The sequence below is a fragment of the Zonotrichia leucophrys genome, chromosome 12, assembly GCF_028769735.1.
Source record: "Zonotrichia leucophrys gambelii isolate GWCS_2022_RI chromosome 12, RI_Zleu_2.0, whole genome shotgun sequence".
NCBI lineage: Eukaryota > Metazoa > Chordata > Aves > Passeriformes > Passerellidae > Zonotrichia > Zonotrichia leucophrys.
In genome coordinates, this window is record NC_088182.1 from 10,981,058 (window position 1) to 11,003,423 (window position 22,366).

The following is a 22,366-nucleotide window of genomic DNA, read 5'->3' on the forward strand; positions in this document are numbered from 1 at the left end:
TTCAGAAAACATAACTTTATTATTAGTTGCAATATACATTGTATTCCTTTAAGAATCCTAAACTTGTATATGGTTTTTCCACTGAAAATACATGTGTATGTATATATGTTTTTATATATGTATATATATATATATATATATAATGTATTTTATTGAACTGGAACACAACAGAACGAGAGAGACAACCTCAGGAATTACTTGTAAAAGGAAACGTGATCCCAAGGGGTTTGTGCTGGCAGTGTGCTAAGGTGAGTGGTATAAAAAGGACAGGCTAAATAGAAAACAGGGTGGGTTAGGCAGTGGGAAATGGCCTCTCAGTGCTACAGGTGGTGAGATAGACAGTAGTTACACGTTGCTATTGCTCAGTCACGGGTGCCACCTGTTCTCCAAGGCAGAGCAGTCTCTGGTGCAGCTCTGCACAGCAACTTTCTTAAGGCTGGCTGTGCTCCCTGCAAGTGGTACCTGCCAGCTGGAAACAGAGTGTAATTACATTTCCCTCAGCAGCTGCTCTGCTCATTGCTAATCTGGTCAGCCAAGGAAGAATTCCTCCGGGGCTTGGTGAAACCTAACTAGGTCAGTATAAAGGAGCTTACAGGCAGGGAAAGGGATCAGCAACAGCAGAGAGAGCTGGAATGTGCAGATCGCTGTCTCACCTGGCCCAGGCTGGTTTGTTCCTGGCTCCTTCCCTCTGCACTCATTTCCCCACCTGCCAAGGGGCTGTGGCCCCTCTGCTCAGCAGCCAGCCCGGGGTCTGTGGGGTCAGCGCAGGCAGTGTCAGCTTCTTTTGGATAGGTTTCCCTGTGTTAATTGCTCAGAAGGTAACTCTTCAGAAAACTGGCTGAGGGTGGCAATACCTGCTGCTGTGCCATGGCTTTAGGGTCATTTGGCTTTTTTTTGTTGTTGTTCTTTGTAGGTTTTGTGTGTAAACCTTTTTTTCAAACAGCCTCCCCAGGCTGTGTGCCACTGCTGAGTTGAGCTATAGACTGAAAGACAAGTCTTCCCCAGACCAATGTAATTGGTTTCCTTTTATTTTTGTTCAGCTGCAGATGTTTCTTGGGTGAAAGGACACGTTTTAGCAAAGGCACTGACAATGAAAGTTCCTCTGCCTGAAGCCAGGTTGGAGGGAGCAGAGGGGCTCTGACCCTTCTGCTGAAGGGTCACTTCCCTCTCCCCTCCTGCAAAGTGCTTGTCACTTTGGAAGGGATGTAAAAATTGTGGGCATTGATTTACTCCTCCTGACTTCCTCAAGAAAAGTGCTTTCAAAAATCCTATCCTTAAATCATCATCTTGCTACTACCCCCGCAACGTCTGTCACCTCTGGATCACACCCACTTGTTTCCCCTTCCAGCTGAAGGAGCAGGTGAGATTTATCACTGCTGGAGTGTTTCTCTTCTTGCAGTCTTTCTCCAGCAGCATCTGGCCAGGAGGGAGCTTGCCCAGGCAGCAGAAGTTGCCTCAAGCCAGGCTGCTGGAAGAGGGAAAGCAGGTGCCCTGCTCATTGCTCTTTCCCAGAGTAAGTGTCACCAGAGGTTTTGCAGGGGCTGCTGGGAACAGCCGATTGCACTGGAATAATATTTCAATTAAAAGCTAACCTTGCTGGGAGAACTACAGCTCTTTCCTCTCTTTAGAGGCAAGAAAATACAAATGCCAAAGTGCCTGGATCAACCTGTATAAAAGAGCTTCCCTGACTTGGGCCCCTTAGGGCAACTACAAGGATACAACCTGCATCCACACGTCTTTCATCCATCCGTGCTGCTGGGACTGAATGGGACTGAGCCCTGATTCTGACTGTTATTGCACCGAGGTCCTTTCCTGAACCTTGCTAGAACTGCTTCCAAAGGGAGAAGAGGTGGGTGCCCCCCTGACTGTCAAAGGAGGGATCCAGCCCTGGGGCAGCAGCTCAAGGCACAGTGCTTGGTGCTTCTTGCTGCTGCCAGGGAAGGCAGTAAGGGCTGGTGTGTCCCTGGGGGAGATGCCCCACTCTCTCATAGTGCAACATTTGCATTCTCTTCTGCAAAAGCAGAGGGAGAGGTGCAGGTTAAACCCCTTCCCTTTGGATAGTGCCAAGAAGTATATTCATGCTGCGGCCATCACACTGGATAAATCGGCCTGCACAGCCACTCTGCCATCACTGTGCAGCTTTCACTGTGCCGCTACAATGGCTCTGCTCTCATCCAGGGTCTAAACTCTCTCCTCTCACCCTGCTGCTAGCAGAGACTCAGGCACCTCAAGAATTTGCCTTACCTGTCCACAGGCTCCTCCAGAGCAGCTCGTTCAGCAGGGTCTGTGGATGCCCAGTGCACAAGGTACAGGTGGGATGGATGGATGGATGATCACAGTCCTCATTCTGCCTTCAGTCCCCACATGTCCTGAGGGGCTGAGCTCAGTGATCCACCCCAGTGCTGACTGGCAGGAGGCTGGGATGGCCTTGGACAGGATCTCTGCTCATGCTGTGGGGGCTCCTGCTAAACCAGTGGACCATGAGGACACCCACTGCTACTCCCCAGCCACCAGATGCTCTGCACTTCTCTCTAGCATTATTTTCAGGACATTTTCCAACTGATGAAGGAAAACAACAGATTATGACTGTAAAGTTATGGTGAAAGGACCGGATCCTGGTAGGACAACATTGTTCCTTGCCAAGAGAAGGAATGATTAACTCCTCCTTTGCTCTCCTCCCATTTCTTTCCCAGCTTCCAGCCACCTCTATATCATATATTATATTACTATATTCTCTTATAACTTTGACTTTGCTTTTTCATTTTCAGTAGCACAAGTGGTTAATTCCAAAAGGAAAAAAGAAAGGAGAGTTAAAAAAAAAAAAAAAGAAGAGAGAAGGAAAAAACCCCTGACCCTAGGGATATTTACAGAATAGTTAATCTTGCAGAGGAGATGGGGTTTGACATGGGGAAAAGCAGGGGAATTGAATGTGCTAAGTGGGTTTGATTCCACATTCCTGCTCTTCCCTCTGGGATCCTGCCTGGATGATGAAAATCAAAGCACTGTTCAACATGCTTTCCCCAAGTGCAAACTCGCAGAGGATGTGCAGGGTGGTGGGGGAGGCATTTCCATCCCCTGGCCTGGTCTGATTAAAAAGGTAGTATCCAAAGGGGTCTGATCTTGAAAATCAGCCTTTCACCTTCAGGGAGCTGTCAGCTCCATCTTCAGCCTCTCCTCATCACCCAGCACCTTTGTTAGTGCTCTCCTCTCAAGGACCAGGGTTTTTAAGGTGCTGGATGGTGGGGACAAGGGACGCACCTGGCATCAAAACCATGAAGTGGAAGATACTGATTTCTTTTACATACCAATAATTATTGCAGTATAAACACACCCCAGTCACCACAGCGAAAGCAGAGAAGGGGAAGCTGTGGAGAAAGTTTGATGGGTGAGGGGCATCTCACAGCTATCAACTCTTCTCCAAGTTAGGGCAGTGGCCATTTACATCAGCAAATAATGCCCCACCCAGTGCCTCTCCCCCCCACCCTCCCTTAAGCTGTGTGTGATAAAATATTCCAAGAATCCCTCCATGTTAGATCTTTTCCCAAGAGATTTCTAGTAAGAAAAACATCTATTCCTAGAAAACTCCAGTAAGAGCTGCAAATGCGATTGCTCTTAGGTATGGCTGGTTTCCCCAGCTGCTGAGACCTTCTGGCCAATCCATGTCAGTATTTCTGTGAAGACAGAGGTAGAGACCTCAGGCAGCTCTTTGTGGAGGGCATGATAGGCTTCCTCATACACCTGCAACCAGGGAGAAGTACAGATCAGCACAGAAAAAAATAAATCTGCATGAACAAAACAGCCTTCAGTCCCCTCTCATCAACACCCACAGGTCCAACACCTCCTGCCCACAACTTGTCAGTTTTTTTCCAAGATGTAGCAGGTTATGAAATCAAGGAGATGCCACTGGTAGTGCTGGCCCTCTACAAGCAGGAAGGTGTTGACATTGCTGCCTGCCTGACATCTGTGGGTACCAGAGCACCCTGCTGCCCTTTAGGAACATAATGCATGTCCCAGCCCCATTCCACTAAGGAGGAGGAAATACTTATCATGCCCTTGGAATGTAAAGGACAATGGGGGATGTTCCCATCATGCCTTGTGCAATTTTACTCCTTTTATGCTCAGACTATCCAGTTATTTTTCCTATGACAAAAGCTTTCCCTTGGTCTCCCTCCCTTTTCTTTCAGGTTTATTCATGTGCTAACAATTGGTTAATCAGCTGTGGTTCTCTTGAAATGAGCAGATGTGAAGTGGCTTTTGTTGTCCAGCATTTTGGAAAGACCTTCCTGCACCTTTACACGCTGGGACATGAGGTAAGGCTGGTGCTCACACAGTTGGCATTGTTCAGAAGAGCTTTTTGGGTCAACGCTTTACCTGCTCAGACACTTGCTCTACTTCTACACCAAGAGGGAAGGCTAGAGCCAGGTTTGTAGATAGTTGGGTGGTTGGGGTGAATGTGTAGGGTAGCAGCCCTAGAAGGTTAATGAGTAGGAGGAAGATTATGAGGGATGTTAAAATTAGGGCTCATTTGTGTCCTTTTTTGTCCAGGGGCATTATTAGTTGTTTTGTAACTAGATTAATAAATCATAGTTGAAGGGTTGAGAGTCGATTAGCAATTCATTGATTGTCTAGGGATGGTAGTAGGAGAGCTGGGAATGTTATTGAGATCAGGATTAGTAGGATTCCTAGGAAGGATGGGCTGAAAATTGGTCAAAGAAGCTTAAGTTCATGGTCAGGTTCAGGGGGTAGTGCTTGGAGTGACGGGTGGCTTGCTAGCGGGGGGATTTATTGATACGAATGACAGAAGTTTGGGTTGGATAATTAAATGCTTCATGTCCAAGACACCCTTTAGTCATGCAGCCACCATCCTCTACCCCCAGGCAGGCTGTAGCTGGTGAAAGGCCACCACACTGAGCCCAGGGAGGGCTGAGCTTGGGCTGGTGAAAGGGGCTGTCACCTGCCCAGCCTCCCCCATGCACCAGCTCTGTTTGCCTCCATCTCTCTGGAGGCCAGCAGCTCCCACCCCTCACAGCCACTCATGCTCACTGACAGCACAATCTCCCAACCACCAAGAAAGCAGGATGACCTTGAGTGTTTTGTCCTGGCTCTGCACGGTGTCCATGAGCAGGTAGGAGCCCCTGATGTCGCAGAGCTTGTCGGAGGAGCCGTGTAGCACCAGGATGGGCAGGGTCAGCTTGGGCAGTGCGCGCTCGATTCTGGCGATGGCGTTCATCAGCTGGATGACAAAGGACACCTTCATGCCGCCGTGGTGCACCAGGGGATCAGATGTGTATGACTCCATCTGGCAGGGAGAAAGAGGTGGTTTGAGATTAGCAGTATTTCATGCATAAGAGAAAAAGCAGGTCAGGCTGGCAGTGACGAGTCTTCCCTTGGCTTGCCAGTCATTCCCCACTCTCTCAGGACATCCGGCCATCAGAGTCAAGGCTGAGGTACTGTGGTTTACCAGCATCACTCACACTACCTGACATGATCTTTGCTGCATGTTTCCCTCTTACATCACTAGAAAATATTCAAGCCAGAGCTCTTTGACAGGAGCTCCTGCAGGGAAACAACCAGTGTTGGACAAAGACCATTCCCACAGGGGCTCCTGCCTGCATTCTTCTCTTCTGCTGTGCCCTTCTGTCATTCCAATGTGATATCTCTTCTACAGAGATATCTCTTCTTCAAAGTGTTTTATTTGAAAGCTAATGTTCTCCAGGCCAATTGAGTCTGCTGAGGGCTCAAATGTTCTATTTCCCTGTCTGGGGGTGGTGACCACGACCTACACCTCCAGACAGCTGACAGAGGTGACTGCAAAGCCAAAGGCTCATCTCTGGCTGCAAAGCGTGACAGACAAGGCAGCAAATGATGGCATTAGGTGGTAGGCAAAAAAAAGTAGTCAACAACTTGCTCAGCCAGATTGTGAGGGGATAAAAATGCTCAAGAGCTGGTACAGAAAGTTGCTAGGATGGAGTAGTTACTGCAGCAGGCAAATCTACAGTAAATATTTGTATACTGTATGTAGAGACGGCCCACACAGACCCCACTATTGCAATATTTGCCAGAATGCTTTGATTATGGGCTGGTCTCTGGCACAGCCTCCACTTTCTCCCAACCCTGGCAGATGTTTATAGAAATGATGGTTATTTATAGGTTAGCTGAAAACAGTCTCCTCCTCTCCTCACAGGCACTGGGGTCTGTTCAAATTCTACCTTGAAGGCTTTAACTTGAGGTGCTTTTGCTTCTGCCTGTGCCTGCCCTGAGGGGACCATGGGTGGGAGGTGACCCAAGAGGCCACCCAAGGACACTTAGCCATTTGTAGGGGCTAAGGTAGGGGTAGCACAGGCAGGCACTGTAGGACAGAAAGGTTTTGGGGTGGATTCTGTCTTCAGTTCCCTGTGAGATGAGATTCTCAGGGTGGCAGAACATGGTGGGGATGGTGGGAATGCATGGTGGGAATGCATCCACCTGGATGCATTCATTTGCCAGAGGGTTTGAAGCCACTTTCTCCTGTTGTCATCTCAAATGTGCTGGAGCACAAAACGCTGGAAATGGAGGTGGCAGTGAGGCACCCTGATGCTCACAAGTCTTTCCCCATAATTTTCTTCCTTCCAGTCCCCCCACCTCCAACTGCTTGAATCCATGGTTCCTATCCCAACATGCAGCAAGAGAAAGATGTGGGGGGAAATTTGGGACTATCAGTGGCTGACACCACTCAAAGCCAGCCCACAGTACTGAGGATGGTCCAGGGAAGGTCAGCTGTACAGCCACTCCACTTTGTGTTGGACTGAAAAATTCAAGTCAGAGAACTCACTTAGGGATCCTTGGAAGTGGTGGATGCTTCTAGGATTTGATTAAGGCTATTGTTGTATTTTGGTCTCTGCAAGATTATGTCTGCTCTGAAGTGAGGGGTAATTTTTGGCAGGGAGACAAAGATAATCATCACAGCTCATCATATTAGGATATTACACACAGCATCTCCCTTTCAAAAAAGTATGTGCTTGCTGAAGGTCTGGAAAACTGCTTGTAAGAGGCAACTGCAAAGATGAGACTGTGGTTAAGACACGGGGACATGGTAAGCATCCTCTGCTCTTGCTAATGGCCCTGGGAAGCAGAGACTGAGCAGCTCACAGCCCTTTTGGCTCTGCATGGACCATCCCAGTGCCCAACCAGCTTGTTGGTACAGAAATCTCCATCTGCATCTTTTATCCCCTGCACTCTTCAGCTGCACCTTCCCTGCTCTCCAAAGTCTTCAAAACAGGGCAAGAAGCTGCCTGTGTTTAGAAGAAATTGTTCCCTTGTGAATGTGCTCATGGAAGAAGTTCAGCTTTGACTTTCAGAACACCAAGGGCCTGGTGGGGTGCAGCTCACTCTCCTGTTGGCAGCTGGGTCCACCCTGGTATGCTCAGGCAAACATGGGGACCCTCATCAGCTTTTTGAGCAAAAAAAGTGTGCATTGGCTACTTAGCAACTGGCTTCAACCTAATCTGGACCTATGTCATAGTGCTGTGCTAAAGCAACAGAGTTTTGAAATGGTTTTAGTATTTTTTAGTTTGGTGGGTTTGTTTGGTTGGGTTTTTTTAATTGAGTGTAATAAATAAGAGATTTTGCAGCAGGGATTCAGGAGGGATAGGTGGATGGACTGACAGAAGGTCCCTTCCCATGGAGTAAAAGAGTGTTGATGAATTCATGTGAGCTGACCTCGTCCCCAGCCCCATAAATGCTACAAGAATGACCTGAAGGGTTTCTTTCTCTTGTTGTCTGAAAGAATGGGGATTTTTTAGCTACTGAGCAGCCAACAAATATTTTTGTGTAGTGGATGGCAGGAGAAAAAAAAAAAAGACCAAATCCAGTCCCAGCCCAAAATGATCAGGAGTGCAGGGGCAGTATCCTGTTCATAGTCAGTGAACAGGAATCCTTGTCAGACTAATGCTCAGTGATGGGGTGAGTGCCAAGCAGCAGCTCTCTGGGGAAGGAGGAAAGAAGGGAATGGGCTTCATGTTTTGCAGGCTACAATCTGCAAACCCTGCAAGCCCAGAACTGTTGTTGCTGCACCAAGCTCTGAGATAGGGGCAAGAACAGAAGGTGATCCCAGGAGAGCCTGAGACTGCTCCAGACACCGCCAGGCAAAGGCTCTCCAGGGTCCCTCACAACAGCTGTTTTTATCTTTATGTAATTCCAATACAGAAGCAACCATCAGGTTGCTGCATTGCATTGACCTGTTTTGAGGTCTGCATCTCCTCTTGCAGCCCCATCCCATGTGGGCTTGGCAGGAACAAGGCTTGAATCAGAGGGACCATTCCACTAAATCAACAGCAGCTAACAAAGATTACAGGGGTAAAGAGGCTCCTGTCACTGTGATGTCATTCCTCTTTGGAATATCAGGACTGGTTTTTAAGGTTGCTTCTTGCTCTCTTTTTTCTCTCTTGTGTTTGGTACAGCAAACATCAAACAAACATCTCTGCATCATTCCATATTTCAGTCCCCATAGCCTGAAGACAGCTTTCTGGGAACACAAACTCATTAGGAAATTCTTGGATGTTGTCCCAAAAATATTTCTAGTGAATAGAAAGCTGGTCTGGCAGGAGAGTATGTGTAAGATATAAATAATGGATGTTTCCAGCACATTGTGTGCTTTAAATTTGAATGTCTTGAATCCAAAAGGAGGGTGGGGTGTGCTTAGAGGCAGGCACAGGACCAAAATGCTGTCTTGTCTTCAGTAAGTGCCTGGGCCCTCAAATCCTGGTGTCTGAAGGGGGTCAGGAAAGTGCTTTACATCACTACCCCCAGCTGCTATGTCAGCTGTGTGCTCAGGTGCAGGTGAGAAGGCAGCACAGCACACAGGGTGTCTCATTTGGAAAACATCTCCATTATGGGCAGGCTCTGATGAAGCAGAGCTACACCTTTATCCACTGCAAAAGGCTCTCCCTTGCTCCATGGAGAGGGAGAGGGCAGAGCAAAACAACGCTCCAAGGAACCTTTAGAGACTTGAAGCATCACAGAACAGACCAAGCAGCAGCAAATACATGGTTAGAAAGACAACACAATTGCAATTATGATAAACTATGTCCAGTGGTTGCTGTGGTGACTCCTACCATCACCACAGCACGGAAGTGCTCAGTCAATACTGTGTGCCAATTTCAGGAGCTCTCTGACACTTCCCTAAATGCATTATTATTATTCAGGATGTCCCTACATCATCACTTTTCTCCTACAAAGCTATCGAGTGCAGCAGTTGCATCTTCTGGCTCTTGGAGGTGTATTTAAAATATCTTTAAATGTTTTAAATTGAAAACATCCTTTAAATGCAGCTGCAGCAGAGTTCTGGAGTCACATAACAAATCAGAGCAGAGGCAGGTAAAGACCCACAAGTCACAGACATGCTCACTCTTCAGGTAGGGAATAAAGCTCTCCAATCCCTCTCCCCTCCAAAGCACTGATTGCTTTTATCCTCTAAATACAAATGTAGATGTGAAAACTTTGCTCTGTGCCATTTTAGGGAATCGATTGTCTAGTTTAAACCTTTTCTCTGAATTATATGCAACGAGTTATGGCAGCTGAATGCAATTAGGAACAGGTTTCTACAGCTAGATTGGAGTTCAGCCTTCTTCCCAGGCATAGATTTTGTGCAGCCTCATCTGGTGCTTTGGAGCATATGTCACATGGTGCATCAGCGGATGCACATGATCTCACTCCACACTGGTCCTGTCTTCTTTTCCTCAGCTCCTTGGATCTTTCCACCTCCAACACAGTGAAATCTTATGCTCTATTCAAGGATAAGTGAACTGAAAGTCATTGGAACAAAAACCCCTCTGGCAGTGCCAAGAAACAACCCTGAGCCTTGAGGCTATTCTGGGAAACTCTTTGCTTTCCAGTTTTCTGAATAGGTGAGCCAAAGATGTGGGAGGTGCTGAGGCCAAATGCACTCACACAGGTGCTGGCACTGTCTTTGCCCCTGATCCTTTCAGCTTCAATTCTAATGCTAGTCAAGCTGCCCTCCCAGAGAAAGGCAATTTATTAATTCCTAGTTAAAGTATGAACCATTGCATGAACAGCAGGGAAAATTACAGCATCTGCCAGTGAGATGTGAGCATGGGAGCACAGGAACAAGTGACCACTTTGCACCAGCAAAACTCTTGAGACACCCTTGAGTGCCATTTTCTATGATTCAAGAAAAAATGGTGCTTTCTGAAATGCACCAAGTACCCTAAGCACCTTCATTCACTTTTAATAATGACATGGTTTGTGATTATCTCCTTTCTCTCCTCCCACAGTGGTGAGAAGGAAAAACCCTCATTTGCAGCTACACCTGTTTGTGCAGGGATGGCACGGACAGGCTGGCACAGTTATCACCAGCAGTGGGTGGGAGTGAGACAGTCCCAGGCTGTTGTGACACTGTAAAAACTCAACCCAGGACAGTTCCATGCACATTCACAGTGGTGAGGCTGGAGCTGTGTTGTTACAACAGTTGCTTCAGTTCCCTAAAGTATCATTCTTGGGTGCAGCATGGAGATATAATTTGTTTGGAAAGGCTGTAGCAGAGTCAGAGTATGATCCAGGAGACCTTGGAACAAGTTCTTTGGTTCAAGCATGCTCTTGTCCTCTGCTTGAATGCATCTGGCATGATATGATCCTGGTTTGGAAGCAGGAAAACGAATCCCCAGGACTGTGGGGTTTTGCATGATTTCACTGCAAGGACCAGGGGTGGAAAAGTTGACTTTAGCAGTGTGTTTGCTACCTGAGCTGGGGTTTGCTGCTGTCATGAGTGGTGGTGGTGCAGCAGAGACAAAGATGTGGCTCCCACATGCTTCCCCTGCAGCTGTAGCTCTCTGCCATGTCTGGTACCCAGAGCTGTGGGTGCAAGGCAGGGGGGAGCAGCTGGTTCCCCACAGCCTTCTGTGAGCAGCCAGTTCCACTGGCTTCAGAGATATGTCACCTTTCTGCACCAGCACAGATTCTGCCCTCCTGATTTAGCTAAACACTTGTGGGTTTTTCTGAAAGAAAAATGGCAAGACTGGCACAAGATACCAACTATGCAGTGAGTTAAAATGGCATTAAGGTTCTCACCTCTTTCTTGTTCCGGGAAATTGCACTTGGATCTATGGACCCCAGTGAGAGGTTTGGGAGCACAAAGTTGAGCACTTTTGCTGCAAAAACCTGTGGGAGAGAAAAGGAAGCAAAGAGCCAGTTAGAGGAAGAGAGGGAACATAGAATCTCAAATCCTGAGATGATGAAAATCAGCACAGGAGTTAAACAGTTGAGAATTGTCAACTAACTCTGGAGAAAGATCTGTCCTATATTTAAACCATTTCTCTTAACGAGGAAAGTGTTTAAACTGCTCCTGGGAGCAGGGAGTGGGTGTGCTAGACTGAAATGCCGTCAGCTGTCCGTCCACATGCAGCAGCACAACTTCATTGTGCTGGGGCTTTTCCTCATTCTTCAGTTAATTTCTGAAAGGCCTCAGTTAAGTACTTTGATAGGAAGAGGTTGTTTCCAGCTCTTAGAGGGCTGGGTTTTGGTGTTTTCCTGCCCTTTCCTTGCTGCCACAGCTCTGCTCTCAGGCTGCAGTGCATAAGTGATGCTGGGTGCCATTTGCAACAGTTGCCTAGGCTGCACTCATTTTGATAAGCATATTCTCCAGGGAACCTGTAAATAAACAACAGCCAAGCGTGCATGCATTGGCTAAGGGAATCCATTGCTCACACGTCTCCTGGGAACCACACACAAAAGCACTGAGCAGCCTGGGCTGGAAACTGCTGCTAGAAGAAAGGGTAACATCTTTTATTTCAATAGCACTACAAGCACATTGATATCAGAGTTCTCTGATCTTTGATAGCTGCCTTTAATTAAGTGATCACTGCTTAAGTGAGAAAATACACAGTGAGTGTTCATTGGTCTGGTTTGTGGAGCTGTGGTGTTCACAGCTAACACTTGGAGGTAGGCTGTCCCCTATGCCCTCTGTTTCTGCAGATACCTAACAATTTCTGAAGCACTCCCTGGCACTTCAGATCACAGATGACACATGACAGATTAATTATGGTATTAGGGGAATAACACAAGGTTGAAGTCAAAGTCATTGAGGAGGGAAAAGCAGTAAAGACTACAGCAGGTTTGGGAACACGTGTGTACCTTGGGGTAGACACGAGCAGGAGCCAGTGTCACTGCCAGTACCCTGAGCTCCTCACTGGCTATGACATTGTTCCAGCAAAGTTAAGTTTTACTACACAACAATGCAGGTATGAGCTTATGATTATCCAAGAAGGAATGGGGTTTTCCTCATTTCATGTTAACTCCAGGCAGTGGTGATTTAAGCTATGCACCTTCAGATATCCTAGGCAGGATTATGACTCTGAACCTGATGATTATCATCTCTGCTAAACTGAACAGAATAAAGGAATAAAGCAACAACAACAACAATAAAAATCAATATAGCATTTTCTTTCCGTTTGGTTACACCTTAGGAAAAGTCCTTTGCAGTATTACTGGGTGCAGATTCAGACTGGAAGACTGAGCAACGTGATGTCCAGTCAGGTTAGAAAGCAAAAGATCAGCAAGAGGTGAAAACACAAAAGCTAAAGAGACAATATTGTGTAGTGAGTCCTTAAACAATGGGCTGAGGGTCAGTACAGGATTAAACACCAGGGAATATTTCCTAAGGGGATGTCCTGCCCACCTGATTTCAAAGCATTCAATAGCAGAAATGTAGAGGGAGATGCTCTTTCACCCCTGCTCTGCCCTTTGCCAGCATATGTGACTCCTGTCTCTGCAGCCTTTGAAACGGCAAAGACTCAGAGCTGAATTTTGTCCAGGTCAGTTGAGAAGAAAAGGGGGAAGGCAGCAAGATCCCTCTCACAAAACTGGATTTGCAACTGGATGCTTCCATCAGGACACAGGATTTATAGGGCACTGATGAAATAGTTTCTGCAAAGAGCAGCATTTGATCTTCCTGCACAGAGCCTGCACAGTGCTGTGCCTCTGCTGCTGCCAGGGCTGGCTCAGCAGCCAGGGAAGGTATTTCTGAGAGGGTCTGAAGGACCCAGTGTGTCATCTGGCTCGCTGTTATTGTTGTCTTGAGCCCTCATTTGTTCAGGCCAAGGTAAATTCTTGCTCAGCTGGAAACTTCCCCAGCAAAGGGATGAATGCAGTGGTCCTTGGGAAATGGCCCAGGGCTCAGAAGTCGTACCAGTTCCAAGGGAAAAATAAGCCTTTGTTCCTCAGAGGCACAATCACCATGAAATGTTTTTTGACTCTCAGAGGAAAAAAAACCCACACAGCTTTATGGGAAAATGTGGTTTATGCAGGAATACTCAGCTTGTTTTCAATCCTTCCTCTTGCAAATACCTTTTCAACTCCCAAAATGATTTCAACTGAGTGTGACAGAACAGAGCTATTTCAGGCATAATTAATTTTTTATCAGTGTTGAGATGCAATAGATTTGAAAGAGAATGAAACTGACTGTGCTTTTGTAATACTGCATGTGAGAGACTTTCTAGGAAAGAGACAAAATAAAAACCTCCAAAATGCACCAGTTAGAGAACAGGATTTCCTACCTAAGTAATGCATCATTGCATTTTTTTCTTACACAGAAATAAAGCAACACCTGGTATAGATCTGCAACAAAGCAGACTACAGTAATGCTAGTTCCCACAGACCTGGTGAGTCCTTGTTTCAGAAAGGGTTAAGCATCCAGCAAAAGGTAAAGCTACAGCAATTGTTCTCTATTTCTCTTGATTAGAAAGTAAAGGATAACAGTCTCTCTCATATTCAGACTGTTTATTATTTTTTCTTAATAGTTATTCTTTTTTGCTTTCCCAGATAAGAAAAAGCAAGGCCACTGGTGCTCACAGGCCACTTATGCCAGATGTAGCCTCATTTGAAGAATCAGTAACCAGCCTCCTAAAATCAGACTTTGGTATTCTGCCTCCTATTTAAATAAATTTACTTGGGCTGGATTACTTCAGGATTCACTTCTACTCTTAAAATTAGGTAGGACTATGGGAAAGCACTCAGAAGGAAAATATTGACTGGCATCCAGGTGGTGCAGATCTCAGCAGGGTTCTGATTCTTAAGGCTAGAGGTCTTAATGCATTTTTTTCAGTGGAAAAGAGGTAATTAGAAAGCACCCTTTGGTGCTTGTAATGATTTGTGAGGTCTATAGATGGCTTTGGCTACAGCAGAAAGTGGGACAGGATTATACTGAAAGTTGAGGCAATCTGTCTGCTTCCTCACAGAGGAAAAAAAAAAAAGGAGAAATAGCTTAGAAGTAAATTAAAACAAGAAGCTAGCCCTAGGAGAAGTGTCTAAGGAGAGAGGATAAAAGAAGGAGTCCTGTGGGAATGAGAGGCTCTGTCCTTCGTGCTGGTTTAGCTGCTCCTTCCCTTTGCTTGCAGCTTCTTTTAGGATTGCTGTTTATTCTTTTTAGAATGCAAAAAGGAGGAGAGAACTGAGGCTCAGTTGCTTTGCAGAGCTTCCCTGGGGAAGGGCAAACTGGGCAATGCAACTGTGGATCAGAAACAGCTCTGGAGGGCAGATGGAGATGGGAGGGGGATAAAGCCTAAATGCAAACCAAAAGAGATGGTCTGGACAAGAACCAGTCATGGTACCAGGCCAAATGGGATGCAGCTGGGGCACTGATGCTTCAGCTGGGAGCCTCTTTTGAGGCTCATAAAGGATTTCTGGGACTGAGGAGCTCTAGTTCTGTTCAGAAATTGGTCATCCCCCAAATGCCAAAAATAACCCTGGCCTGACTTAGCCAGCAGCCTGTGTTGCAACCATACCAGACTCTGCATGAGTCAGGAAGAAAGCTGTAGGAGAGGAAGGGAAAGGACAGCATTGTGTGGGCTGCCACGGGGTGAGGTGAAGAAAGCACAGTCTGCTACCACCAGTACCCAACTCTTGCTTAAACAGGTTTTTCTGGACAGGTTCAGGATTCACTTCCCCTATGAAAAGTAGATGGAAATATGGGGGAGGCACTTAAAAGTATTGACTGGCATCAAGATGGCACAGATCTCAAGAGGTTTTGCATTTCAAGGCCAGAGGTGTTAACTCTTTTCCTGGTGCAGAAGAGCAAGGTGACCATGTGCAAAGGGGTTTGCTCTTACCTTGATGGGAGTGGCGACTTCTGGGCTGGCTACCACTAAAGGAGAGATCAACAGCATGCCTGAAAACTCACTGGGCCGCTCACTGGCTGTCAGAATGGAGATGGCTCCCCCCTGCAATGCAAAATAACAGCCCACAGCTTAATACAGGTGCCAACATCTTGTTTGCATTGTAATCCTGTTACTGGAAGGGGTTTAGTCCAAGCAAGCCATTACTTCTGCCCCACTGAGAGTGCAGTGGGGTCAGCAAGGGAGGCTGCAAGAGTGGAAGTACTGGAAGTGTCTGGCTTTGTGGGGGAGAAGAGATCTGGTTTCTGTTCTCAGGCTACAAACCCTCTCGTCACGCAACTCAACTCTCCATGCAACGTCCATCAGCTCCCCAGGATGACTTGTGTCCTTCTTACTTTAAAGGACTGAGAAGAAGAAAATATCTGAAGTGGTAGTTCAGGAGGGACTTGAAAAATAAGTTGAGTTTTATCAGCCTGACAGACTGGTGCTGCATGGGGAAGGTGCCCTGAAGCCGGGCTTGCTCCGTGCTGTGCCACTGGTAACCTGGGCAACAGCAGTGCTGCCACTGGCATGTGAAAATCTTCACTAATTAATGGGAATTCAATATTCTCCTCTTCAGTGTCCCCCAGCCCCACAAGGGCCTGGCAGCAAACACCCAGCCATGGTCTGGAGCTAAATGAGAGCCAGGCTGAGCCGTCCCGCACGAGGACGGGCTGATGGCGAGGGGTGCTGCTGGAAGGGATCCTTTGGGCTTGCTTGGGAAAGGATTAGTTGCCAAGGGAAATATTTGGTGAACTTCCACACTTCTGGAGAACCAGGGGCTTGTTAAATGGAGCAGCAGCAAGAAGCATCTCAAAGGCTTCAGTGGGAAATTGCTCCTTGTTACACGGTGGCTTTGGAGCACGAGAGCCCTTCAGAGCATGCCATGCCTTCTTATGCCAGAACACTTCTTTATCTGAGCATGGGCTGAATCCCAAAGTACTCATTCATTTTCCTCTCCTCTGGGAAGGCAGAGAGGGCAGATCAATGACATCAGTGGGAATACTGTTAGCTTGAATAAAGGGATTTGGCCCGTGCTGTCAGAATCAGGCTTCAGATCTGTTCACCAAATCAGTGCCTTTGTTTTTGCAGCCTTAATCCTTGGTACATTTTCCTGTTAGGTTGTTCAACAGAATAAGGCTACAGGGTATTTTTATGCTTCATCCCCATGCTCCTCACAAAGCCTTGGAGGGCTTAACCTCCTGGTTACTGGTTAAAATGAAAGGGGAAACCCGATGCTGCAGGGAGCTGGTGAGCCTTACCACACAGCCACGGGAGTGAATGGTCATGTTAAAAAGCAGGCTCCTCCTTGCAAATGGCTAATTAGGGCCATGGTGGGGGTGGAAAGTTAAGGACTGTCTTTACTCAAGGCAGATCTCAGGGCTGTAGCTTGCTGGCAAATCAATCAGTGAATGAAGTGGAATGGAAGGTTCTTTGCAGTTTTGTTTTCCTGCTGTGGAGTTATTTCCTGCCATCTCCATGAGTGCCACCAGGCTGTGACACATGTCCTGGGAGGGGTAGGGGGTGGTGCTTACCATGGAGTGCCCCAGGATGAGAATAGGCAGTTTGGGGTGCTCCTTCTTCATGAGATCAATGTGCTGCAAGCTGTCCCTGATGAAGACGTGGAAATCTGAGACAACCATCCGATCACCCTCGCTCTGCCCGTGGCCAACTGCAGGGGAGAAGCAGAGCACACAGAGCACACAGATAAGTCACTGGAAGCACTGGGTACAGTCAAGAAAGGACCTGGCAGAAATAAACCTGTTGGACTGTTCCTGTCCTAACTTGACCTTCTCCTGCAGTCATCTCTCAACAGAAAAAGTGCTGCAGAAATGCAAAGGAAACTGCACAGAGCTGTCAAGGGCCATATTGTCCATGACCTGACTTAAAAAAATAATCATAGAATGTTAAAGGATTGCAAGGGGCCTCTAAATTGGGACTTCTGTTCCCTCATGTTTCTATCTGCTCTTCAAGACTAAGACTACCAATTTACTTCTGGTAACCTCCACCATCAGGGTGGGGAAGGGCTGTCTTGCCTTGCTGATCCCAGGGTCACTGCATCCTGTGAAACAGGGATTTGCCTCAGGGATCATGGGTCTGGTGGCTCATTGTACAGCTGTAACTGCTGTGTTGCATCTTGGCCAACAACAGAAAGATTCTGGACTAGACAGAGTTGCTATAAATTAAATAGACCATGGACACTGGCTTTTCAGGGCTTGAGTGTGCATAAACTTCACAGTCCTGCTTTTTCTCATGATACTCTGCAGTGCTGGGTGGGCTGGAAACCTTCTCTGTGTAAGGTAAGGGGTCAAGTGATGGAGGTTGCAGCAGCCTGCAGTGGGCAAGTATCCAGTGGCATCCTCCTCCTAAACAAGTGTTAATGCCAGCTGTACCACACCTGGACACTGTTTCCTCGCTCTGTGTCTGGGAATTATCTTGCCTCACGGAAGGGAAGGGGAAGATTAAAATGGGAGCTGGTGAGTTGCCATGGGAACAGTGGCATCCCTGGCAGAGGTGGAGCCAGCATCACCACCAACACAGCCCCAGGCAATTTTGAGCTTGCAAAGGCTTGAAATTAATGCCACCTTGGGGAAGCAGTTTGCGTGCTTACCTGACCACACATGCATGTTACTGCCTATCACAAATAGGGTTTGTCCTTAGAAACAGCCCTTTGCTTGTTTCTGTTCCATGCAGGTTGTTAAGGAAAATTGTGAAGGGGAAAACACATCCCACTCATGTAGGTCAGGGCATAGGGGGTGTTAAACATCTCCCTCCTGCTGGGTGTCTCCTTAGGCCTTCTCCAGTGGGCGCTGAGGCACATTTATAGACACAAAGGGACAATGGCTTGTTAAAGGAGGTGAAGCTGATAATTGTTGACATGCTGGATGGTTCCCCTTGCAGTGATCAGCAAAGAAAAGCACCACTGACACAGCCACAAAGGTAGTCAGTCACATCTGCTGGCAGTGGTCATACCAGTGGGAATCAGTAGGTCTCAACTTTCTTGTAAGCCACCCAAAAAAATCACCTTGCAAATTAGGAAGAACTTCTAATAAAAATCTGGACTAAATTCACTCCATCTAGGAGAAACTGAGCCCCAAACTTGTTTTTTTGTCAGGTGGTCTCCATGGCTGGGTCTTTTGGAAGTGCAGGCTGCAATCAGCCACCCTGGCTGCCATAAAAACACATACACACCATGCTGATCAATTATAAGTAACATTTTACCAGTTCTGCTTTCCATGCACACACTCCAATTCCTGCCAAAATATGGTGCAGCAAGCATCCTCCATGGATCAGTGACCAGAAACAAATCGAAGAGCAAATTAAAATACAAGTCATGATAATCTCCAGAAGTGAAACCATGTGTGTGGCTAGAGGAACTATTGACTTTAAACTGGTTATTATTACAGATGGAAAATGAGGTTATTACAATTTTTATACACATTCAGTCCACTCACTTTATGGTCCACAAATGTGTTATCTGCCTACTATTTAACTCCAAATGTAGCAGCTTAATGTGAGTTGAACAGTCCAGAGAGAGGAACATTTTCCCTAACAGAGCTCTGCACTTCAGTTTTTTATTTTCTCTGGTGCTGCCTCACTTGATTCTAGTTTCTCCTTCTCTGCAGTCTCAGGCAGCTGTGCAAGCAGAGACAGCAAACCCCTGAGGCCAAGGCCTGTCAGTGGGCCATGACTCCTTGCTCTGGAACTGGGAGCCCTTGGCCTATTTTTGGATGAGACTGAGGGAGGTCTGGAAAGCCTCCTTGGCTCTAGTGTGAAGAATTTCCCCACATAACAGTGACACTGCTTGTAGCAGTCAGAGCAATGATTGTGCAATCCAAGGAATACCTGTGCAATGCTGTGACAAATTCCTCTTCAAATTTTTCCTTTTTTTTTTGTTAATAACATAATGAACCCCCCTTTTTAACCCTGGTTTTAAATACCAAACTCCTGTTCCCCACTCAGATGGCACAAAGCCTGAGCAGCAGTTTGTCTGCACATGTGGGACAGGAAAGCCATGCAAGCCTTTGCTTTGATACTCTCCCTGCCCCTTGCACAAGGTTAGCCAGGGGGCATTGCTAGCTCATGGTCTTTTATTTTACTATTTTCTGTTCTTCCCCTCCAAGAAACCAAACTCATCCTCCAGTGAATGAGTATATTGCAAGTTTGAATTCCCCAGCTGACCAACTTCAGGGTGAGGAACCAAGACCCCTTCCATTAGAGGAAAGATATTTGCACAACCAAACATCAATACAATCAAGAGTATTGACGTGTTTTTCTCTGATCTTTTGCCTTTAGAGCTATTAAGAGTGAAAGGTCATGTTCATCCTTGATGTAAAGTTATTATCTTTGGGTTTTGCTGGGAATGAAGCTGCTGTGGTGATTCCACAGTGCCAGTGGGTGCAAAAGGAGTGAATCCACCTTCCCCTAGCAACTGGAACTAATCAGAGACTGCTCCACACCCAAGTGACACAACACCAAGGGTGACAACAGAGAATTGTCCAAGAATCCCAGCTCCTTGAGCTCCTCATCTCAGCATTCCCACAGGTTTCAGCAAGGCAGTGTGAGGTGCAGTGCACAGCGCTGTGACTGCTGGTGCACGTCCCCACAGCACCCAAAACTTTTAAATTATTTCTCATCTATCTATCTTCACACCCAGCTGTGTGGTTCCCTGCTAGTGCTGTGTGTGTGCAGTGGCTCAGTGATCATTTCAGGTTGTGTGTACTGACCTAACTGCAGGCACCCTTTCCACAGGCCTTTAAAAGTGAGAATCCAAACCACATATTTTCAAGTTGCAAATCTAGAGTCAGGAGGTTTAAGCACCCATTTCCAACCAAACACACCTCTGCAAATTAACGTACTTTGCCCAAACAAAATCCAAATAAAGGCTTGATCATCTGGCCCAATATATCACACAGTTTTTTAATTCTTCCCTCTATTTTTCAGCATGAGCATGCTCAGACTGTGGCTCTGGCCCTGGAGTCAAGAACAAGAAACAACTCAGTCAGTCCTGTCAGAGAGCATGACTTCAGAGTGTGGTTCTACCTATGATTATAGATCCTCCAGAACTGCACATCTCTCTGGATAAAATAACACTGACTGCCTGCACAGGGAGACAAAGCTGAGAGTTCAGGGATGGAGTACTTGAGGGTGTGAAGTCTCAGGGTAGTCACTTATAACCATGTAAATATGACTCTGCCAGCAAAACAGATCCTGTGACCTCTACATCTACAAGTCCCTTCATTCCTCAAATCCCACATTCTCTCATGCTGTGGGGCTTGCTTTTGAAAACCACTCCAAAGCAGCCAGGCTCTTCAGCTGACATTGGCTCACACGCCTCAAAGAAAGGTTACGTCCTGTTCAGATTGGAGATATCCTGAAAAACATGTAAATAAAATCCAGTCCAACTTGACACTCCTTTCCCTTCATTGAAAGCCAGATGGGAACTGCCTGAAAGAATGAGCTCTGGGCTTGTTGGGCAGACTCAGTCTGATGAGGGTAACTAGGCTGGATCTCCACCAGCAGGATGCTTTTTTGCTGGGGCCGTGGGACAAGCTGAATAAATCCATCAGAGCTGAAGAAATCCATCCTTAAATGCAGTAAAGCAGAATATTAGGCAGAGAGGAGGGCTTGGCAGTACCAGTCCCTGCTCAGTGTGGGGTGCCTCAGCCCTCAGAGGCACCCTGGGCATGGTGAGTGTCCCCACACCCTGCTCACCCTCAGATACCTGCTCTGGTTTTGTTCTAAACACTGACTTTTACAGAAGCCACACACCATGCATATTTATTTCTCTTTCCAAGTGCTCAACCCTCCTGACAACACTGGAGCCTGGCCCTGGGTGCTCAGCTAAGGACTGAATTGACCCTCTGACCTTCAGCAGGAACATTTTGCTATGGAAAATGAGGTGATGGGAATGCAGGTCAAATGTTGAGCTCGGCTATGGTGCTGTAAATTCACCAATTTCAGGGCTGTGCCTTAAAGCTTACAGTCATGGGAAAGCAGAAATTATGCACCATGTTGTTTTTTCAGCCTTTGCCCCCTATCTATTATGGAAAAGCCATAAAACAAAGAGGACAGGAGAAATCTGCCTAGGGAACAGTAATTTTTCAGGAAGAATTTGTATCTTGGCCTTTCACATATTTTGGTGTTTCCAGCTTTGGGGGAAGGGCATGGTTTGGATCCATTTTTATTGCAGTGAGAACAACATCACTGTAGGATGAGATGTTCTCCTCTGCCAGCTGATGGTAGAAACAATCAGGAGGAATGCAGGGCTCGACTCCTGCCTCAGGATTCATCAATACTGTCTGTTTTCCTCTCTAGAGGTGTAACTCCAAGATTTTATAGTGGGAGAGTCAGGAACAGGCAGAGCCAGGGGTTAGGTCAGGAATTCAGGGCTAACCATTCTCTCAGCACAGACACATTTTGAATTGCAGTGGTATTAACAGAGGAGTGTCAGGAGTTTTCAGTGAGAATTACTACCACTGTGAATTCAGTGATTCCCAGAAACAGCTGAGGAGCAGCTCTGGTACCTCAGAGTCCCACACTGGAAAGAAATGTCTTAGTGATGGCTGAAGGACCATTGTTGGCAAGGCTTGGTGCTGGAGTGTTTGATTTAATAAGCTGGAGCATGATGTGAGTCAGTTCCCAAAGGGCTGTTGAAGGCCAGAAAAGGTGAATTTGCTGCTTTGGCACTGGCACTGCCACAGCAGTGGGCAGCAGTTCATTACAATACAGACATGGTGTGCAGAAAAGGATTTGTGTTAGAGCCCACAGCCAAGCTCAGGCTGAAGATACTCTTCTTTCACTGCCTTGTTCATCAATAAGCTTGTTGGAATCTGATAGGTACATTTGAAGCAAATGCCCAAATGGCTTTTGGAAAATAAGCTATTATGTGTTTATTAGCTTTCTGAAACATTTGTTTTATTCCTGAAGTCCTCTGCTTCTATTTTCTGCCCAAATTTGAGATGGAATGGACCTCTCACTGGTGTTGGACACTGTCACATGTGGGAAGGGGAGCCTACCTCACCCTTTTTTGTTCTCACCCCACCAAAGGTCATGCTGCTGGTAGGAGCACATATTAGCACATTTGCGTCCTGCTTGCTGTCTGGTCTAGGGAATAAAACACATAATTAAAAATGCTCATGGATGCTTTCCCTCTGCAGGTGACCCACACAGAGGAATGATGCTGGGTCTGGAGCCCACAGCAGGGAGATGCCATTGACAGA

At 46.7% G+C, this 22,366-nt stretch overlaps 1 protein-coding gene across 2 annotated transcripts in view; it reads right to left on the bottom strand.

The window, feature by feature from the left end:
- MGLL (monoglyceride lipase) overlaps positions 1-22,366 on the bottom strand; it is a 62,112-nt gene continuing 39,746 nt past the window's right edge. For both annotated transcript variants that reach the window (XM_064723762.1, XM_064723763.1), the window contains exons 4-8: positions 16,679-16,815; positions 15,099-15,209; positions 11,065-11,154; positions 5,084-5,299; positions 1-3,738 (exon numbers count right to left, since the gene is read on the bottom strand). In XM_064723762.1, the coding sequence (XP_064579832.1) occupies positions 3,613-3,738; positions 5,084-5,299; positions 11,065-11,154; positions 15,099-15,209; positions 16,679-16,815 (680 nt within the window). In that variant the 3' untranslated portion in view covers positions 1-3,612. The remainder of the gene's footprint in view (positions 3,739-5,083; positions 5,300-11,064; positions 11,155-15,098; positions 15,210-16,678; positions 16,816-22,366) is intronic.